Below are 22010 nucleotides of genomic sequence, written 5' to 3'. Positions count from 1 at the left end.
CCATTCACCGGCCCTATCGCCATATCCCTTGATGCCCTTACTAGTCAGAAATCTATCAACTTCTGTTTTGAATATACCCAGTGACTGAGCCTCCACAGCCCTCTGGGGTAGAGAATTCCAAAGATTCACCACCCTCTGTGTGAACATCACACTCCTGAATGGCCTACCCTTTATCCTGAGGCTGTGGCCCCTGGTTCTAGACTCCCCAGCCAAGGGAAACATTCTCCCAGCATCCATCTTATCAAGCCCTGTAATAATTTTGTATGCTTCAATGAGATACCCTCTCATTCTCCTGAAATCAAGAGAATACAGGCCTAGTTTACTCAACCTCTTCTCATACGACAGTTCCGCCATCCCGGGAATCAATCTCGTGAACCTTCGTTGCACTCCCTCTATGGCAAGTATATCCTTCCTTAGGTAAGGAGACCAAAATTGTACACAGTACTCCAGGTGTGGTCTCACCAAGGCCCTATATAATTGGAGTAAGACTTCTTTACTCCTGTACACAAATCCTCTTGTAATGAAGGCCAGCATACCATTTGCCTTCATAATGGTTTGCTGCACCTGCACATTCACTTTCAGTGACTCATGTACAAGGACACCCAGGTTCCTTTGAGCATCTGCATTCCCCAATCCTTTACCATTTAGGAAATACTCTGCCTTTCTGTTTTTTCTACCAAAGTGGATAACTTCACATTTATCCACATTATATTCCATCTGCCATGTTCTCGCCCACTCACTGAGCCTGTCGAGATCCCCTTGAAGCCTCTTCACATCCTCTTCACAACTGACACTGCCACCTAGCTTTGTATCATCAGCAAATTTGGAAATGTTACATTTAGCCCCCTCATCCAAATCATTGATATAGATTGTAAATAGCTGGGGCCCAAGCACCGATCCTTGCGGTACCCCACTAGTCACAGCCTGCCATCCTGAAAAAGACCTGTTTATCCCTACTCTTTGTTTTCTGTCTGTTAACCAATTCTCAACCCATGGTAGTATATTACCCCCAATTCCATGTGCCCTAATTTTGTTCACCAACCTCTTGTGTGGGACCTTATCGAAGGCCTTCTGAAAATCCAGATACACCACATCTACCGGTTCCCCTTTGTCTACTCCACTAGTTACATCCTCAAAGAACTCCAATAGGTTTGTCAAACAGGATTTCCCTTTCATAAATCCAGGTTGACTCTGCCCAATCTTACTATTAGTTTCTAAGTGCCCAGTTATTGCATCCTTTATAATAGGTTCCAGCATTTTCCCAACTACTGAGGGGAGGCTAACAGGTCTGTAGTTCCCCATTTTCTCTCTCCCTCCTTTCTTAAAATAGCGGGGTTACATTTGCTATCCTCCAATCTGCAGGAACCATTCCAGAATCTATAGAATTTTGGAAGATGACAACCAATGCGTCCACTATTCCAATGGCCACCTCTTTCAAAACCCTAGGATGTAGGTCATCTGGTCCTTGGGATTTGTCGACTTTTAGTCCCATTAATTTTGCTGGTACTTTTTTTTTTACTAATAATAATTTCTTTAAATTCCTCATTCTCGTCACGCCCTTGGTTTTCTCGTATTTCTGGGAGGTTTTTTGTGTCTTTCTCCGTGAAGACAGAAACAAAGTATTTATTTAATTTCTCTGCCATTTCCTCATTCCCTGTTATAAATTCTCCCGTCTCTGACCGTTAATTTTTCTATTACTGGTGCTCGTCCGAGCCCCATAAGGAAACCTTGGGCCTCCCCTGTCCCGGGCTTCCCCTGACTGGGATTCCTCTCCTAGAACACTTACCTGGCGCTGGCGACGGTTCCCACTGGTCCCTGCTGCGGACCTCTTAGCTGATTTTAATGGCCGGGGAGCCACTTTCCACCCCATCGGTTGGGAAGTCAGAAAGCGCCATGCTAATCAATCCCAGCCATTAAAACCGGCCGAGCCTGTTGCCGCGCCCGGATGTGCACGCGGCTTGCTGTGCCGTGTTCCCACCTGGGAGTTAAAATCGAGGCCACTGTGTCCATCAACAACTAAAGAGAAAAGGCAAGTGGAGACCATTATTTCAGCTACCATCAAAGCACTCTTTAACTCAAATCTCATTTTATATGATGACTTTGTTATCCTTCTCTTCTGCAGGCTGGTCCCGTGTATCAGTGGGACTTCTAGTCATTTCACTTGTTTTCATGCTTGCACCAATAGTAGTGTATTTCGGAAAGAAGTTTGGTCCATTACAAAAGCTTTGGTCAAATAGCTGTAAGTATGAAGCTTCATTTTTGTACTGTAGGTACTGTAGGTGTATGCTGTGTATATCCTATTTCTACTTAACAACTATGAACTCTATAAAAGGTGAAAGAATGTAAAATCTTGCTACTTTTGACACTGTCATCTCTCTTTGGCCTGAGAGAGTCTTCACACCAGTTTTGCTTAAGTACCAAATTTGCTTGTAACATATTTTGTGCTGGGTAACTTTGCTCGCCATGACATTCTTTTTTCTCAGTAAGAATAAAAGTAATTCCACTGTTACATGTGCAATTATATAGTGGTGAAATGTTAGCAACTGTGCATGCACGAGGATATAAATTTCACAAGATAATGAAATTGCAATGTAAATGGGTGCCATACTAGATTGTGGGGTACATCCTCGACTCTCTTTGATTCATTTATTCTGGTTCTTGTGTTCTGAATTTCCCCCTTTTATACTGTGGGGCAGATTCGGACTCATAGGAACAGGGGTTGTTGCCCCTCAAGACTGTACCCCCATTCAATTAAGTCTGTAGCTCAACTCCATTTACCCGCCTTAGCTCCATATTCCTTGATATTCTTACCTGACAAAAATCTATCGCTCTCAGTCTTGAAAGCTCCAGTTGCCCAGCTTCCACAGCCTTTTGGAGGGGATAATTCCAGATTTCCACTACCCTTTCTGTAGAAAAAGCACTTCCCGATTTCTGCCCTAAATGGCCAAACTCTAATTTTACGGTTATACCCTCTCGTTCTGGATTTCCCCCACCAGAGGAAATGGTTTATCTGAGGAAGGATGTTCTCGCCATGGAGGGAGTGCAGCGAAGATTCACCAGACTGATAACTGGGATGGCAGGAATGACGTATGAAGAGAGATTGGGTCGACTGGGCTTATACTCGCTGGAGTTTAGAAGAATGAGAGGGGATCTCATTGAAACTTATAAAATTCTAACAGGACTGGACAGACTAGATGCAGGAAGGATGTTCCCGATGGCGAGGGACTCCAGAACCAGGGGTCACAGTCTAAGGATAAGGGGTAAGCCATTTAGGACTGAGATGAGGAGGAATTCCTTCACCCAGAGAGTGGTGAACCTGTGGAATTCTCTACCACAGAAGGCAGTAGAGGCCAATTCATTAAATATATTCAAGAAGGAGTTGGATATATTTCTTAAGGCTAAAGGGATATGGGGAGAAAGCGGGGACAGGGTACTGAGTTTGGATGATCAGCCATGATCTCATTGAATGGCGGAGCAGGCTCGAGGGGCCGAATGGCCTACTCCTGCTCCTATCTTCTATGTTTCTTTGTATCTACCCTATTGACTCCTTCTAACATTTTAAACACCTCCATCTGATCACCCCTCAATCTTCTATACGCCAGGGAATCCAAGCCAAGTTTATGCAATCTGTCCTCATAATGTAACCCTCTACGCCCCAGTATCACCCCCCTCTGAACACAGTACTCCAGACTGGGTCTGTGCAACGGGGGTGTAAGCCTGTCCCAGGCTATGGTACGTTGCAGTTCTAGCATGCGGCATATTTTCAATTCCCTGCAATTATTGTTTTGAATGCATATGTTTTCACTGGTGACACTTTAATGTGTTTAGTTGCTTACCAGTGTCCGAGTTCACTCAAGCAATAATGATCTAAGTGAGCGTACATTTTTAATATCGACAGCTAATGAGTGGTATGTTGCATGATTAATGGGTTGATTGCTGAAGTGAGATAACTTGTTTGCATTCAGTAATCTAACATGCGTACCGAGGTGAATGTTGTTACGACTTAACAACACCTTATTGATATTCTTATGTTTGGCAGGGTTACCAATTCTGGTCGCCATGTCTGTGCATATAACAATCATCATGACAGTAATTTTGATTATGAAGAAGCATGAATACAGCGGTGAGTACACTCAGCAACCTTTACTGACCAGAGCAAAAACAGCTCAAATTGTTTTTAATCCAGCCATGTGGGTTATGTGCTTCACCAGGAGATTTTCCACATGGTGCTATTCAGGTTTCTTGTTTCAAACAGTTTCCCATCACTTCCTGTGACCAGAGCTTGTGCCCCGTAATGAAGAGGTGTATTTTTGCTAACTGGCCTCGCAGAGATATCAGCTAGAGCAATGATCGACTTAAATTGTGTTAGTTGCATTTGAACTTTGTGTCTTGTGCTGCTCTCGGTGCCTTTGGTTGGAGAAATGCCAGTACACAGATCCGATTTATACAGGTTAAAATTGCCACAGTCGTCATTTATTGCCCGAGTTATGTACACAGAGGCAAAGGTACGAGGCAAAATACTAACCGTCCAAGGCAACACTGTGAAACAGCAATGAAAAGTCCTGTTAAATAGCCCTTTATGCTCTCAGTCTTAGCTTCTTCAGTAGAAAAAAGTATCACATAGCTTGAAGAAGCATAAATTAATCGAATATCAAAATAACAGGACTGTTTTGACAAGTGACAATAATGAAAAACCAAGGGGGAGAAATTGAGTCACGCCCTCTATGGGGCACTAACTTTGAAAAGCGCCCTGAAAAAATTAGCGCCACCGCCGCCGATTTTCCCAGGTAGAGCCCCGAGAGGCAGGAGCTGCGCTACTGGAAGCGCCCCGCGTCCCTCTTGGGGCGCTGCGAGGCAATATCATGGCGCTGTGGCACATCGCGCCGCGGTACTGCAGGCCTTCCTCTCCTTATTAAAGGGGGAGGGGCCTGGCGCCGCGTGTCCCGGCGCCCAGCTGGGCCACCAGGGATCGGGAGTGCCGGCAAACGAGCCCGGCACTCGAGAGGAGTGCCGGGCTCACAGAGAGCAGCCGGTACCCCGCAGGGGGGCTTCACGGGGGCCGGGGACAACAACATGGGCAGGTGCTGGGAGGCGGCCAGCAACAAAAATGGCCGCCCACCACCTCCCCTTTAACTAGCGCCGCCCTGGCCGCAGGTCGTCCCCCTGACCCCGTCAGATATAGTGTCCAGCGGTAAGTCAGGGGGCGCTACCAAAGATCGTGAGCGGGGCGCTGCGCACGGCGATGACATCATCGCTGGCGGCACGGCACCCCAGGCGCTAATCTCCTGCTGAATTTCGCGGGAGGCGTTGGTGGCGCTGCGCCCGGGTGCTAGTTGCTTTGCGCTCTGTTAGCGTCCCCTATTTTAAAATCAAATGGTGTCAGACGTTTGGCATGATATGAATACTTTTGCAGGGAGACTGGCTTGTTACACAGTTAAGACACAATAATTACACCACACGAATGATTTTTCAATCTAGGTGACTATAGCTTCCAAGAACAAGTTCATGGGCCTGGATTTTCTGCTTTCATAGAATCCCACTGCGCCTTTGGCATGGCAGGACTTCCACCCATCACAAAGATGCTCTCTTGACACTTGGCTCAGTGGCTTCACTCTCACTGAGATGGCATGGCTCTATTTGAAGAGGAGCAGAGAAGTTTTACTGCTTTTCTTGGCCAATATTTATCCTTCAACCAACAACGATAAAATAAACAGCTTATCTGGTCATTTATCTCATTGCTGTTTGTGGAACTTTGGTCAGCGCAAATTAGCTGCTGCATTTCTCTACATTCAGATTTTTGAACGATAAGGGAGTCGCGGGTTATGGGGAGCGGGCAGGGAAGTGGAGCTGAGGCCAAGATCAGATCAGCCGTGATCTTATTGAATGGCGGAGCAGGCTCGAGGGGCCGAATGACCGACTCCTGCTCCTACGTCTTATGTTCAGTAGACGACTGGTCCATCAATTAATTAGGCAAAATGCCAGCCAGATTGACGTGGTACATCCATGCTGATCAGGCATGGATACTCTAGCATGGTTACCTGACTAAAAGGCCCACCCAACCCCGGTTTGGAATCAGAGTTTCCCTTCCCCCTGGAGAGGTTTTCCCGAGGAGACAGAGCGAGCGCTGTCTGCCCCGGTTTGGAATCGGAGTTTCCCTTCCCCCTGGAGAGGTTTTCCCGAGGAGACAGAGCGAGCGCTGTCTGCCCCGGTTTGGAATCGGAGTTTCCCTTCCCCCTGGAGAGGTTTTCCCGAGGAGACAGAGCGAGCGCTGTCTGCCCCGGTTTGGAATCAGAGTTTCCCTTCCCCCTGGAGAGGTTTTCCCGAGGAGGCAGAGCGAGCGCTGTCTGCCCCGGTTTGGAATCGGAGTTTCCCTTTCCCTGGAGAGGTTTTCCCGAGGAGACAGAGCGAGCGCTGTCTGCCCCGGTTTGGAATCGGAGTTTCCCTTCCCCCAGAGAGGTTTTCCCGAGGAGGCAGAGCGAGCGCTGTCTGCCCCGGTTTGGAATCAGAGTTTCCCTTCCCCCAGAGAGGTTTTCCCGAGGAGGCAGAGCGAGCGCTGTCTGCCCCGGTTTGGAATCAGAGTTTCCCTTCCCCCTGGAGAGGTTTTCCCGAGGAGACAGAGCGAGCGCTGTCTGCCCCGGTTTGGAATCGGAGTTTCCCTACCCCCGGAGAGGTTTTCCCGAGGAGGCAGAGCGAGCGCTGTCTGCCCCGGTTTGGAATCGGAGTTTCCCTTTCCCTAGATCCATTTAGTTTATAGCACCTGATTCCATATTATTCGGTGCAACCCCGCTGGGTTTCCCCAAGAAGGGCTTCCCCCACCCACTACTCGGGGGACAAGCTGCTACGCCATTGCATCTCAGCACCTGACTCTTGACCTTTAAAGCTGACCTTGGGTACAGAACATCGAGATCTTCTATAGAGATGGAACCGTACGAGTCACCAAGCAGCACTCTGAAGGTGAATGCTGCAATCAATTTCCCTACTTTACACAGTTACTACAATCCAAAATAATCCATTGGCTATAAAGCACTTTGGGACATTCTGAGGTTGTGAAAGGTGCTATATAAATGCAAGTTTGTTTATTCTTTCTTTACCTTGCCTGGCCTGACCGGGTCATTGAACTGATGTGGCACCGAACACCTGTATGGGCAGCTGCGGAGGCGGCCCTTACTGTCAGAACCATCTCCCTCCACTGTGTCTGCGCAGTTTCCTTGGATAGCCGCCTTCCCTGCAGCTCAGACAGGGCCGCCTCTCCATGCTGAATTGGGCCAGCAGTATCTGTGTTGAAGCTTCCCAAAACCTGGGAGCTCTGTACCCTGCGGCAGAACTGCCAGATATCTTTAATGGTTCCTACTCCTGATGCTGTTTTAAACCGCAGCGGTCCATTTAAATTCCGCAGCGGCAAGCCCGCAATTGGATGCAGGAATACTGCTGGAGCCCGCCTACATACTTAACGAAGCCGACCATGAACATTTTCCCAGCTCAAGACTGGCATCTCCAAATAGGCAGGAGCTAGTGATTTTTGTAATATTGTACAAAGTACTGCGCTTAATCTAACTATAACCTTCTTTGTTAAGAGTGTCAGTCTTGATAGTACTTATTATTGCCCTGAGATAATGTTTAAAATCATGAAGGGTTTAGATAGAGTAAATAAGGAGAAACTGCTTCCAATGGCTGAAGGGTCGCTAACCAGAGGGAACAGATTTAAGGTGATTGGCAAAATAAGCAGAGGCGACACGCAACGAGTGGTTCGTATTTGGAACACACTGCCTGGAAGGGTGATGGATACAGATTCAATAGTAGCCTTCCGAAGGGAATTGGGTAAAATACTTGAAGCAGAGAAAATTACAGGGATATGGGGGACGAGCGGGGGAGTGAGACTAACTGGATTACTCTTCGAGAGAGCCGGCACAGACTCGATGGGCCGAATGACCTCCTTCTGTGCTGTACTATTCTATCATTCTATGAAAGGAAAAAAATTGACTGCATCTTGGATTTGTTAGTACAGGAAACTCTTTTTTATCCGGGACCGGCGTGGTGCCGGTTTATCAAAAAGTCCGGATTACAGAGAGGTATAGTTAAAAGGTACGAGAACCCCGTACACAGCAACAAATCCAGGCTTCCCTGTTGCTTAGCAACAGCTGCAGGAACCCCGGCCACAGACCAAGCGTCCCTGTTGCTTAGCAACAGGTGCAGGAACCCCAGTTACACAGCCACAGCTCCAGGAACGGCCACTAATATGAAGTAAAACTTACCTGAACCTACTCCTGAATTTTGCTGGTTAACAGAGATTTCCAGTTATTTTAGGTGATGGAAAATCGAGAGTTTCCTGTAGTTCTTTGAGCTCACTATTCCCATACTAAAATACAAATTCTGACTGGTTTCTTTTTTATTCTTTTTTAGAGGAAGGATGCGCCTCTGAATGGCCCTTGATACATAAGTTATTTGGTGCTGTTGCTTCACCATTTGTGTTATGTCTGATTGTCTTCATCTACAGTAAGTATTGTGTAAACCCGAACTGATTTAAAGTGAACAGTTTAGAAGACTTAACAAAGTGGGTACATTAAAGTGCAATCAGTAAATTAGTGCTCAACGCAAGGTGATTGAAAACAAATTCATAATTCCTGTCTTCCGCTACCAGTTAAAATGCTGCACCACACACTCTTCTCTTAGCAAAGAGAGCATTCAGGAGGCCTGCACCCAGGCCTCTGCCACTCTGAAGTCGCCTGGTATTTATCCCTCCCTGCTTCATAGGGACTGAAGCCGATTGTAGTAACCCTATTGCCATCCTAGCCGAGATCAGCTATCTCAGCACAGACCAGGGATTGAGCTTGGCACTTTACCGAGTGTGTGTGGCTCACTACTACAGATTTATCAATTAAGCAATTGGGTTACTACTTGTGGTTATCGTGATTGAATCTTTTCCGAATGTTCCTTTCATTCGTTTGGAAAAATTGTATTTATTCTTAACTTCATTTGAACATTTAATTATATTTCTCTTTCTCTGTCTTGAATATAATTTTTCTTTTGGCGAGCAGCAGCCATAGAATTGTAGAAGTCGACAACACAGAAGTCTCCTCTTAGCGAGAGGTGTCTGAACTAATCCCCCCGCTCAGCTTTCTCCCCATGACCCTGTATCTTCTCTGCTTCAAATATTTCTCCACTTTGCTCTTAAAACTACTCCCTCTGGCAAAGCATTCCATGCGCCAACTACTCGCTGAGTGAAACACTTCTCCTCACCTCCCTCCTTCCCCTCACCTCGCTCCTGCCCCTCACCTCCCTCCTTCCCCTCACCTCGCTCCTGCCCCTCACCTCCCTCCTTCCCCTCGCCTCGCTCCTGCCCCTCACCTCGCTCCTTCTCCTCACCTCGCTCCTGCCCCTCACCTCCCGCCTTCCCCTCGCCTCGCTCCTGCCCCTCACCTCCCGCCTTCCCCTCACCTCCCTCCTTCTCCTCACCTCCCTCCTGCCCCTCACCTCCCGCCTTCCCCTCGCCTCGCTCCTGCCCCTCACCTTCCTCCTACCCCTCGCCTCGCTCCTGCCCCTCACCTCCCTCCTTCTCCTCACCTCGCTCCTGCCCCTCACCTCCCTCCTTCCCCTCACCTCGCTCCTGCCCCTCACCTCCCTCCTTCCCCTCGCCTCGCTCCTGCCCCTCACCTCCCTCCTTCCCCTCACCTCCCTCCTTCCCCTCACCTCGCTCCTTCCCCTCACCTCGCTCCTTCCCCTCACCTCCCTCCTTCCCCTCACCTCGCTCCTTCCCCTCACCTCCCTCCTTCCCCACACCTCCCTCCTCCTCTCCTCACCTCCTCCTACCTACCCCTCACCTCCCTCCTTCCCCTCACCTCCCTCCTTCCCCTCACCTCCCTCCTGCCCCTCACCTCGCTCCTTCCCCTCACCTCCCTCCTTCTCCTCACCTCCCTCCTACCCTTCACCTCCCTCCTTCTCCTCACCTCCCTCCTTCTCCTCACCTCCCTCCTTCCCCTCACCTCCCTCCTGCCCCTCACCTCGCTCCTTCCCCTCACCTCCCTCCTTCACCTCACCTCCCTCCTACCCTTCACCTCCCTCCTTCTCCTCACCTCCCTCCTTCTCCTCACCTCCCTCCTGCCCCTCACCTCCCTCCTGCCTCTCACCTCCCTCCTGCCCTCACCTCCCTCCTTCCCCTCACCTCCCTCCTTCTCCTCACCTCCCTCCTTCCCCTCACCTCCCTCCTACCCCTCGCCTCCCTCCTGCCCCTCACCACCCTCCTTCTCCTCGCCTCCCTCCTTCTCCTCACCTCCCTCCTTCTCCTCACCTCCCTCCTTCCCTCACCTCCCTCCTTCTCCTCACCTCCCTCCTTCCCCTCACCTCCCTCCTTCCCCTCACCTCCCTCCTTCCCCTCACCTCCCTCCTTCTCCTCACCTCCCTCCTTCTCCTCACCTCCCTCCTTCTCCTCACCTCCCTCCTTCCCCTCACCTCCCTCCTTCTCCTCGCCTCCCTCCTTCCCCTCACCTCCCTCCTTCCCCTCACCTCCCTCCTTCCCCTCACCTCCCTCCTTCTCCTCACCTCCCTCCTACCCCTCGCCTCCCTCCTTCTCCTCGCCTCCCTCCTTCTCCTCGCCTCCCTCCTTCTCCTCACCTCCCTCCTTCTCCTCAACTCCCTCCTTCCCCTCACCTTCCTCCTTCCCCTCACCTCCCTCCTTCTCCTCACCTCCCTCCTTCCCCTCACCTCCCTCCTTCCCCTCGCCTCGCTTCTTCCCCTCACCTCCCTCCTTCCCCTCACCTCCCACCTTCCCCTCACCTCCCTCCTTCCCCTCGCCTCGCTCCTTCCCCTCACCTCCCTCCTTCCCCTCACCTCCCTCCTTCCCCTCACCTCCCTCCTTCCCCTCGCCTCGCTTCTTCCCCTCACCTCCCTCCTTCCCCTCACCTCCCTCCTTCCCCTCGCCTCCCTCCTACCCTTCACCTCCCTCCTTCCCTCGCCTCCCTCCTACCCCTCGCCTCCCGCCTTCCCCTCGCCTCCCTCCTACCCCTCACCTCCCTCCTGCCCCTCGCCTCGCTCCTTCCCCTCACCTCCCTCCTTCCCCTCGCCTCCCTCCTACCCCTCACCTCCCTCCTTCCCCTCGCCTCCCTCCTACCCCTCACCTCCCTCCTTCCCCTCGCCTCCCTCCTGCCACTCACCTCCCTCCTTCTCCTCACCTCCCTCCTTCCCCTCACCTCCCTCCTTCCCCTCACCTCCCTCCTTCTCCTCACCTCCCTCCTTCCCCTCGCCTCCCTCCTTCTCCTCGCCTCCCTCCTTCTCCTCGCCTCGCTCCTTCCCCTCGCCTCGCTCCTGCCCCTCACCTCCCTCCTTCCCCTCGCCTCCCTCCTCCTCCTCGCCTCCCTCCTTCTCCTCGCCTCCCTCCTTCTCCTCGCCTCCCTCCTTCTCCTCGCCTCCCTCCTTCTCCTCACCTCCCTCCTTCTCCTCACCTCCCTCCTTCTCCTCGTCTCCCTCCTTCTCCTCGCCTCCCTCCTTCTCCTCGCCTCCCACCTCCTCCTCGCCTCCCTCCTCCTCCTCACCTCCCTCCTTCCCCTCACCTCCCTCCTTCTCCTCACCTCCCTCCTTCTCCTCACCTCCCTCCTTCTCCTCACCTCCCTCCTTCTCACCTCCCTCCTTCTCCTCACCTCCCTCCTTCTCCTCACCTCCCTCCTTCTCCTCGCCTCCCTCCTCCTCCTCACCTCCCTCCTCCTCCTCACCTCCCTCCTTCTCCTCACCTCCCTCCTTCTCCTCGCCTCCCTCCTTCTCCTCGCCTCCCTCCTTCTCCTCGCCTCCCTCCTTCTCCTCGCCTCCCTCCTTCTCCTCGCCTCCCTCCTCCTCACCTCCCTCCTTCTCCTCGCCTCCCTCCTCCTCCTCACCTCCCTCCTTCTCCTCACCTCCCTCCTTCTCCTCACCTCCCTCCTTCTCCTCACCTCCCTCCTTCCCCTCACCTCCCTCCTTCTCCTCACCTCCCTCCTTCTCCTCACCTCCCTCCTTCCCTCACCTCCCTCCTTCTCCTCACCTCCCTCCTTCTCCTCACCTCCCTCCTTCTCCTCGCCTCCCTCCTCCTCACCTCCCTCCTTCTCCTCGCCTCCCTCCTTCTCCTCACCTCCCTCCTTCTCCTCACCTCCCTCCTTCTCCTCACCTCCCTCCTTCCTCCTCACCTCCCTCCTTCTCCTCACCTCCCTCCTTCTCCTCACCTCCCTCCTCTCCTCACCTCCCTCCTTCTCCTCGCCTCCCTCCTTCTCCTCACCTCCCTCCTCCTCCTCACCTCCCTCCTTCTCCTCACCTCCCTCCTCTCCTCACCTCCCTCCTTCTCCTCACCTCCCTCCTTCCCCTCACCTCCCTCCTTCTCCTCACCTCCCTCCTTCCCCTCACCCTCCCTCCTTCTCCTCACCTCCCTCCTTTTCCTCACCTCCCTCCTTCTCCTCACCTCCCTCCTTCTCCTCGCCTCCCTCCTTCTCCTCGCCTCCCTCCTTCCCCTCACCTCCCTCCTTCCCCTCACCTCCCTCCTTCTCCTCACCTCCCTCCTTCTCCTCACCTCCCTCCTTCTCCTCACCTCACTTCTACCCCTCACCTCCCTCCTTCTCCTCACCTCCCTCCTTCTCCTCACCTCCCTCCTTCTCCTCGCCTCCCTCCTCCTCCTCACCTCCCTCCTCCTCCTCACCTCTCTCCTCCTCCTCACCTCCCTCCTTCTCCTCACCTCCCTCCTTCCCCTCACCTCCCTCCTTCCCCTCACCTCCCTCCTTCTCCTCGCCTCCCTCCTTCTCCTCGCCTCCCTCCTTCTCCTCACCTCCCTCCTCCTCCTCACCTCCCTCCTTCTCCTCGCCTCCCTCCTTCTCCTCGCCTCCCTCCTCCTCACCTCCCTCCTTCTCCTCACCTCCCTCCTTCTCACCTCCCTCCTTCTCCTCACCTCCCTCCTTCTCCTCACCTCCCTCCTTCTCCTCGCCTCCCTCATCCTCCTCACCTCCCTCCTCCTCCTCTCACCTCCCTCCTTCCCCTCACCTCCCTCCTTCTCCTCACCTCCCTCCTTCTCCTCACCTCCCTCCTTCTCCTCACCTCCCTCCTTCTCCTCACCTCCCTCCTTCCCCTCACCTCCCTCCTTCCCCTCACCTCCCTCCTTCTCCTCACCTCCCTCCTTCTCCTCACCTCCCTCCTTCTCCTCACCTCCCTCCTTCTCCTCACCTCCCTCCTCCTCCTCACCTCCCTCCTTCTCCTCACCTCCCTCCTTCTCCTCGCCTCCCTCCTTCTCCTCGCCTCCCTCCTTCTCCTCGCCTCCCTCCTTCTCCTCGCCTCCCTCCTCCTCCTCGCCTCCCTCCTTCTCCTCGCCTCCCTCCTCCTCACCTCCCTCCTTCTCCTCGCCTCCCTCCTCCTCCTCGCCTCCCTCCTTCTCCTCACCTCCCTCCTCCTCCTCACCTCCCTCCTCCTCCTCACCTCCCTCCTTCTCCTCACCTCCCTCCTTCTCCTCGCCTCCCTCCTTCTCCTCTCCTCCCTCCTTCTCCTCACCTCCCTCCTTCTCCTCACCTCCCTCCTTCTCCTCGTCTCCCTCCTTCTCCTCGCCTCCCTCCTTCTCCTCGCCTCCCTCCTCCTCCTCACCTCCCTCCTTCTCCTCACCTCCCTCCTTCTCCTCACCTCCCTCCTCCTCCTCCTCCTCACCTCCCTCCTTCTCCTCACCTCCCTCCTTCTCCTCACCTCCCTCCTCCTCCTCACCTCCCTCCTCCTCCTCACCTCCCTCCTTCTCCTCGCCTCCCTCCTTCTCCTCGCCTCCCTCCTCCTCACCTCCCTCCTTCTCCTCGCCTCCCTCCTTCTCCTCATCTCCCTCCTTCTCCTCACCTCCCTCCTTCTCCTCACCTCCCTCCTCCCCTCCCTCCTTCTCCTCTCCTCCCTCCTTCTCCTCTCCTCCCTCCTTCTCCTCGCCTCCCTCCTTCTCCTCGCCTCCCTCCTCCTCACCTCCCTCCTTCTCCTCGCCTCCCTCCTCCTCCTCACCTCCCTCCTTCTCCTCGCCTCCCTCCTTCTCCTCACCTCCCTGCTCCTCACCTCCCTCCTTCTCCTCGCCTCCCTCCTTCTCCTCACCTCCCTCCTTCTCCTCGCCTCCCTCCTCCTCCTCACCTCCCTCCTCCTCCTCACCTCCTCCCTCCTTCTCCTCACCTCCCTCCTTCTCCTCACCTCCCTCCTTCTCCTCACCTCCCTCCTTCTCCTCGCCTCCCTCCTCCTCCTCACCTCCCTCCTTCTCCTCACCTCCCTCCTTCTCCTCACCTCCCTCCTCCTCCTCACCTCCCTCCTCCTCCTCACCTCCCTCCTTCTCCTCACCTCCCTCCTTCTCCTCGCCTCCCTTCTCCTCGCCTCCCTCCTTCCCCTCGCCTCCCTCCTCCTCCTCACCTCCCTCCTTCTCCTCGCCTCCCTCCTTCTCCTCACCTCCCTCCTCCTCGCCTCCCTCCTTCTCCTCGCCTCCCTCCTTCTCCTCGCCTCCCTCCTTCTCCTCGCCTCCCTCCTCCTCCTCGCCTCCCTCCTCCTCCTCTGCCTCCCTCCTCCTCCTCACCTCCCTCCTTCTCCTCACCTCCCTCCTTCTCCTCACCTCCCTCCTCCTCCTCGCCTCCCTCCTCCTCACCTCCCTCCTTCTCCTCGCCTCCCTCCTTCTCCTCACCTCCCTCCTTCCCCTCACCTCCCTCCTTCCCCTCACCTCCCTCCTTCCCCTCACCTCCCTCCTTCTCCTCTTCACAACAATTTTAAATTGATGAACCCCTTAGCATTGACTCCCCAGTAGTTTTTCCCTATTCACTCCATCAAAACCTATCATCATTTTGAAAACCTCTATTAAATCTCCTCTGCTCCAGTGGAATAACTCCTGTTTCTCAGGCCTCTCCTTATAACAATAATTTCCCATCCCTGGCACCATCCTGTCAATCTACGCTGTGTGCTCTCAGTGGCTTTGAGGTCATTTTTATAATGAGGTGCCCAAAACTGCACACAGCTCGAACTGCAGCCTAACTAATTTACCATTACTTCTTTACTCATGTACTCCATGCCTCTATTAAGCTATTTTTTAAAATGGCTTTATTAACCATTTCAGGGAATTACATATTTCCTCTCACTGTTTATCGACATCTTTTAGCATCTGCACATCTTTGTTTAAACAAAAAAAAAGCTGCATTTATATAGCACTTTATCACATCCTCAGGATGTCCCAAAGTATTTCACAGCTAACAAATTCTATTTGAATGAAGTCACTGTTGTTTTGTAACCAAGGATACTACAACCAGCAGACAGGATGGTTGAACAGTTTGCTTTTGTGGTGGCATTGGTTGGAGGAGGCACACTGGCCAGGGCTGCAGGATAAATCCCAGCTCTTCTATGTATAGGGCCATGCGATCTTTTACGCTAACTTGAGTAGCTAGATGGGAGCTTTGTTTAACATCTCAACCAAAAGATAATGGCCCAGAAATTCGGGTCGGGGGCTTCCCGCGGGTGCAAGCCCTGTAAGGGGGGCATCTTTTAACTGGTTTATGGTAATTTACCTGGCCAGCAGCCTTTGCCTCTGAGCTCTGACCAATTCCAACCTTTTACCTGGTTTACGGTAATTCACCTGGTCAGCAGTCTTTTTGCTGCTGCACTCTAAACCAATTTACAAACAGTGGTTTTGAATCGCTACCCCTCCTTCAGTTCTGAGTGGAGGAACTTATAATTAATGATTTTAAAACGGAACACGTGGTTTGGATGAGAGAAAAATCAAGTTTTATTACCTAAATAAACTACAATCAAAAGAATAACTATACCACACGAACACATTAATTACAGTAAAACTATATAACAGGGGGTTGCAGACGGCAAAAACGAGGGATAAAATGGCTCCAATGTTATTTAAACAATCTTAGCAATTCCCTTAAATCACCATCCCAAACTCCTGCTAGGTTGCCTTGCCGAGGAGCCAGAACACCCTGCTCACCTGTGGTCCAGCGAAGTAAAAAGAGAGAGAGAGATAGCCTCCCAGCAGCTATCTTTATACCTGGTGAGCCCCCTGCCGTTCTGCCCTGTAAGGGCTGTGTGCAAAATTCCCGCCCAAAGGGTCCAATACACAAGAGAAAGCTGTGATTGGCTAACTCAGAGTGGTTGGACTGGGTTAATGTGTCTTCCGGAGCTCCCTGGGCTGAAACAAAAGGGAAATACAACTGCTCTATTGTCCAGAATGCTAGGTGATTTAAACCCATTCTATTCTTAAACGGTTCCCATTCAAGATACAAAAGCCTCTTCTGCAGTTTAGATGTATCCACTCGATATACAAACAAATGCTAATAGCATTCAATTGCTTTGTAAACAAAGCATTGTCCTGTGGTAACGTTTTGTCTCCATTGAACCTTACTTCCAGACACAGAAAGCTGCTTTCCAAGCCCCTTTGTCTTCGGCCATGTGGTGACAGCCATTTTTATCCCTGGAAATTTAAAAGCACAACGCCCAGGGATTCTTCAATCAAAAAAATTAATCTTCAGAACTGTAAATTATTGCAAATTCTTACAGCCCCCGATCTGCACTTACCTAGCGTGCCGGCCATTGAGCTGTGGGCCCGCGTGGGATTCCGATCCGGGGCCTGCTCCAACTGCCGGTGCGCAGTGCTTGCGTATCCCAGGGGCGCAGTTAGTTCAATGCGTCCCCTGGGATCACGTGGGCCATGGGCAGCCAATCGGAGCAGGGAATGCTCCATTCATAAGTTTGACAGGAAGAGCTGTCAAGACTTATAAATAATACGGCCCCAAAATAGCACTAAACCTTCAAATAAATTTTTTTTAAACATCACATTTTTTTAATAAACTATAAATTACATGAAACAACTATTTTAAACAATTTAAATTTTTGAAAAAAATAATTTTATATTCTAACGGGGCTAAAAATAAACTTACCTTGCTTTAAAGTATTTAAAAATAATAAACCTGTGGAAAAAATGTTTTAATTTTAATTAATTCACTACTTACCTTGTAAAAAGCAGGCCTTACGCCTGCTTTTTACATTTCTAAATTCTGCAGGCTTACGTTCCCGGACAAACCTGTAAAAAAAAACGAAGTTTGATGCGCACGCGCAGCCTCCCCTGCGCACGCGTTCCACCTCTGAACCTCTTCGTTCAGAGGAACGGAAGTGCCGGTTTCCCGCGCATACGCAGTGCATGCAGGAAGCCGGCACTTCCACTGGGCCTACGGGTGAGTACCCCGTGCGTACTCACCCGTGGAGACCCGAATTTCTGGGCCATTGGCCTAGAGCTAGGGTTGTGCCCGAAGCGGGGGGCGATCTAGGCGCAGTGAACACTGCAGGCACCTAAAGAGGCCGGTGGCAGCACCATGGCAAATTGTATGCGACCGGTGAGCTGTGGGTGTCGGTCGCGGCCCCAGAGGCAGCTTGCCCCTTGTGGGTGGAGCGAGATCGGCTGGGTGGGACGCTGGGGGAAGGAAGGTAGGAAGGAATCGGGAGGAGACGAGCGCAGGCTGGCAGCAGCCCGCAGTTTTAATATGGAGCCAGGAGAAAGGACATACTTGCTCTCGAGTCAGTACAAAGAAGGTTCACTCAGTTAATCCCGGGGATGGACATATGAGGAGAGGTTGAGTAGATTGGGACTCTACTCATTGGAGTTCAGAAGAATGAGAGGCGATCTTATTGAAACATATAAGATTGTGAAGGGATTGGATCGGGTGGATGCGGGGAGGATGTTCCCGATGATGGGTGAAACTAGAACTAGGGGGCATAGTCTTAGAATAAGGGGCTGCTCTTTCAAAACTGAGATGAGGAGGAACTACTTCACTCAGAGGGTGGTAGGTCCATGGAATATGCTGCCCCAAAAAGCTGTAGAAGCTACATCATTACATAAATTTAAAACAGAAATAGACAGTTTCCTAGAAGTAAAGGGAATTAAGGGTTACGGGGAGCGGGCAGGAATTTGGACATGAGTCTAGGTTCAGATCGGTCATGGCCCTGTGGGTAGTGGAGCGGGCCCAGGGGCCGTGTAGCCTGATCCTGCTCCTATTTCGTGTGTCTAATTCTGTTAGATTCAGGAGATGGTTCTGTGATAGTAGATTGGCGGTTAGGATCAGATCAGCCATGATCTTATTGAATGGCGGAGCAGGCTCGAGGGGCCCGATTGGCCTACTCCTGCTCCTATTTCTTATGTTCTTATGTTCGCCACATTCAGCTAAGTTTAAAAAAAAAACTTTGAGCTTACCTTTTGGATGGCAGCCTCCAGCGGTCTCTCTTTGGGACTGCTGGTTTGGCTGCTACGCGTTTGAGAAAACCGAGTGCAGCATGCACATGCCGCAGCCAGTCGCCAACCAGTTTCACAAAGGGGCCTGAAACCGAAGTTAGGCTGTGATTCGCAGAAGCAATGGGCCTAATGCCAGTTTCAGGCGGGCGCCCTGGACAACTACAGGCCTAACCAATATGGTGTGCAGCGCAGCTCCGGTGCGAACTGAGCAGCACTCGCCATATTGGGCCCGACCGCACCCATTTATCGCACTGGGCAATCAGATTTCTAGGCCAGTATCTCCAACCTTGCAGAAGGCCCTCTGTACTGTTTTGCATTGTTGGCCTTGATTTTATGCTCAAGGCCTGGAGTGTGCCTTGAATCCACACATTTTGGAGGTGAAGATGTTACCACTGAGCCAACTTAGACTTAATTTGCCCACTACTCAGGCCCTTCCTGTTCCAAATCTAGTTTGAATTACTACCACCAAGGTACCCGGCCACCCTCGCGATGCTGAGGTGAACAACGAGGACCGGAGGTGAATTGGATGTTGATTTTTCTCTTGCATCTAGTGGGGAAATGCCGAGTCTCTGTTACCTCCACCTGACAGCCTGAGGAAGATCAGGGCTTTGCTGTCTGGGCAACAGTGGCAGCAAACTCATGCCTCAGCACTGCACGTTGTGTCACTGCCCTGACGATGGCTGCATCCATTCCTCCAGAAACAAGCCACTGTTTTATTATTTGTAAAATACTGTCCCTTGTCAGTTCATTGAATTGCATAGAGTTACTCCAACTAAAGGTATATACAAATAGCTCAGCCAGTGACTTAGTGAGTTCTTACAGCACACGGGGGTAAATTTTTGTCTACACCGCTGGGATAGTTATGTGGCACAGTGGAACATCTGCGCTGTTATAGAACCCGCCTCATTTTTTTGCATTAAGGTGTGTGCGGAGGTCTCGCGTTTTGTGTGCGCGGAGGTCTCGCGTTTTGTGTGTGTGTGTACACGGAGGTCTCGGGTCGTGTGTGTGTGTGTACACGGAGGTCTCGGGTCGTGTGTGTGTGTGTGTGTACACGGAGGTCTCGGTCGTGTGTGTGTGTGTGTACACGGAGGTCTCGGGTCGTGTGTGTATACACGGAGGTCTCGGGTCGTGTGTGTGTGTGTACACGGAGGTCTCGGGTCGTGTGTGTGTGTGTACACGGAGGTCTCGGGTCGTGTGTGTGTGTACACGGAGGTCTCGGGTCGTGTGTGTGTGTGTGTACACGGAGGTCTCGGGTCGTGTGTGTGTGTGTACACGGAGGTCTCGGGTCGTGTGTGTGTGTGTACACGGAGGTCTCGGGTCGTGTGTGTGTGTGTACACGGAGGTCTCGGGTCGTGTGTGTGTGTACACGGAGGTCTCGGGTCGTGTGTGTGTGTGTACACGGAGGTCTCGGGTCGTGTGTGTGTGTGTACACGGAGGTCTCGGGTCGTGTGTGTGTGTGTACACGGAGGTCTCGGGTCGTGTGTGTGTGTACACGGAGGTCTCGGGTCGTGTATGTGTACACGGAGGTCTCGGGTCGTGTGTGTGTGTGTACACGGAGGTCTCGGGTCGTGTGTGTGTGTGTACACGGAGGTCTCGGGTCGTGCGTGTGTGTGTACACGGAGGTCTCGGGTCGTGTGTGTGTGTGTACACGGAGGTCTCGGGTCGTGTGTGTGTGTGTACACGGAGGTCTCGGGTCGTGTGTGTGTGTGTACACGGAGCTCTCGGGTCGTGTGTGTGTGTGTACGCGGAGGTCTCGGGTCGTGTGTGTGTGTGTACACGGAGGTCTCGGGTCGTGTGTGTGTGTACACGGAGGTCTCGGGTCGTGTGTGTGTGTGTACACGGAGGTCTCGGGTCGTGTGTGTGTGTGTACACGGAGGTCTCGGGTCATGTGTGTGTGTGTACACGGAGGTCTCGGGTCGTGTGTGTGTGTGTACACGGAGGTCTCGGGTCGTGTGTGTGTGTGTACACGGAGGTCTCGGGTCGTGTGTGTGTGTGTACACGGAGGTCTCGGGTCGTGTGTGTGTGTGTGTACACGGAGGTCTCGGGTCGTGTGTGTGTGTGTACACGGAGGTCTCGGGTCGTGTGTGTGTGTACACGGAGGTCTCGGGTCGTGTATGTGTACACGGAGGTCTCGGGTCGTGTGTGTGTGTGTACACGGAGGTCTCGGGTCGTGTGTGTGTGTGTACACGGAGGTCTCGGGTCGTGTGTGTGTGTGTACACGGAGGTCTCGGGTCGTGTGTGTGTGTGTACATGGAGGTCTCGGGTCGTGTGTGTGTACACGGAGGTCTCGGGTCGTGTGTGTGTGTGTGTACACGGAGGTCTCGGGTCGTGTGTGTGTGTGTACACGGAGGTCTCGGGTCGTGTGTGTGTGTGTACACGGAGGTCTCGGGTCGTGTGTGTGTGTGTACACGGAGGTCTCGGGTCGTGTGTGTGTGTGCACGGAGGTCTCGGATCGTGTGTGTGTGTGTGTGCACGGAGGTCTCGGGTCGTGTGTGTGTGTGTACACGGAGGTCTCGGGTCGTGTGTGTGTGTGTACACGGAGGTCTCGGGTCGTGTGTGTGTGTGTGTGCACGGAGGTCTCGGGTCGTGTGTGTGTGTGTACACGGAGGTCTCGGGTCGTGTGTGTGTGTGTACACGGAGGTCTCGGGTCGTGTGTGTGTACACGGAGGTCTCGGGTCGTGTGTGTGTGTGTACACGGAGGTCTTGGGTCGTGTGTGTGTGTACACGGAGGTCTCGGGTCGTGTGTGTGTGTGTGTACACGGAGGTCTCGGGTCGTGTGTGTGTGTGTGTACACGGAGGTCTCGGGTCGTGTGTGTGTGTGTACGCGGAGGTCTCGGGTCGTGTGTGTGTGTGTACACGGAGGCCTCGGGTCGTGTGTGTGTGTGTACACGGAGGTCTCGGGTCGTGTGTGTGTGTGTGTGTGCACGGAGGTCTCGGGTCGTGTGTGTGTACACGGAGGTCTCGGGTCGTGTGTGTGTACACGGAGGTCTCTGGTTTTGATTGTAGGCCAGTCTTCTGCTGCATGAATGTGTTGCATTTTGTTTAAATGGAGGTCTCGTATTTTGCTTTGTAAGTGAGTGTAAGAAACATCAGGGAACATGAGGAATGATGTAAGGAATGAAAGACAATGTAAGGTATGGAAAATCATGTCAGAGAATGTAAAATAATTCATGGGAATTAGAGAAATTTGAGACTGTGTAATTTAAGAGAATACAAGGAATATAAGATAATATAAGGAATATAACAGGATGTAAGGAATGTATGGGTATGAGAGAATATAAGTTAGCAATGTGAAACATTGTTCGGAATGTAAAATGATGTGAGGAATTTAAGGAGTGTGTGAGGAATGAGAGAGGCGCGATTAGTAAGGGGTCGGCCATTTATGACTGCGATGAGGAGAAATTTCTTCACTGAGGGTTTTGAATCTTTGGAATTCTCGACCCCAGTGAGCTATGGAGGCTCAGTCGTTGTAGATTCAAGACCGAGATCGATAGATTTTTGGATATTAAGGCAATCAGGGGATATGGGAATAGTGCGGGAAAGTGGAGTTGAGGTAGAAGATCAGCCATGATCTCATTGAATGGCAGAGCAGGCTCGAAGGGCCGAATGGCCGACTCCTGCTCCTGTTTCTTATGTTCTTACGCAAGAGAGCGTGAGAAATGTAAGTGAACGTGAACATGATCTCTTTCCTCCTGTTCACCGTCTGAAGCCGGGCCTCCAAAGCAGCATCAGAGAATCTGGGGGACCCGATCTGCAGGCGTTGCAGCCATTTCTCTCCTTGCCAGCGTTC

The 22010-nt window shown here is 52.3% G+C and overlaps 1 protein-coding gene across 5 annotated transcripts in view; it reads left to right on the top strand.

Annotated features, from left to right (window-relative positions):
* The window catches only part of LOC147096524 (uncharacterized), a 103982-nt gene that overhangs the window by 61011 nt on the left and 20961 nt on the right, over nt 1–22010 (top strand). For 4 of the 5 annotated variants that reach the window (XM_085975327.1, XM_085975323.1, XM_085975324.1 and 1 more), the window contains 3 exons: nt 2123–2239; nt 4040–4123; nt 8401–8493. In XM_085975327.1, the coding sequence (XP_085831453.1) occupies nt 2123–2239; nt 4040–4123; nt 8401–8493 (294 nt within the window). The remainder of the gene's footprint in view (nt 1–2122; nt 2240–4039; nt 4124–8400; nt 8494–22010) is intronic. The other variant, XM_085975325.1, reaches the window with a different exon arrangement.

This window comes from Somniosus microcephalus, unplaced genomic scaffold (assembly GCF_052327205.1).
Source record: "Somniosus microcephalus isolate GS21.2 unplaced genomic scaffold, FLI_Smic_1.0 unresolved_chr1, whole genome shotgun sequence".
Lineage (NCBI taxonomy): Eukaryota > Metazoa > Chordata > Chondrichthyes > Squaliformes > Somniosidae > Somniosus > Somniosus microcephalus.
The sequence above is the reverse complement of the archived record's forward strand: the minus strand, read 5'-3'. Positions and strand labels throughout refer to the sequence as shown.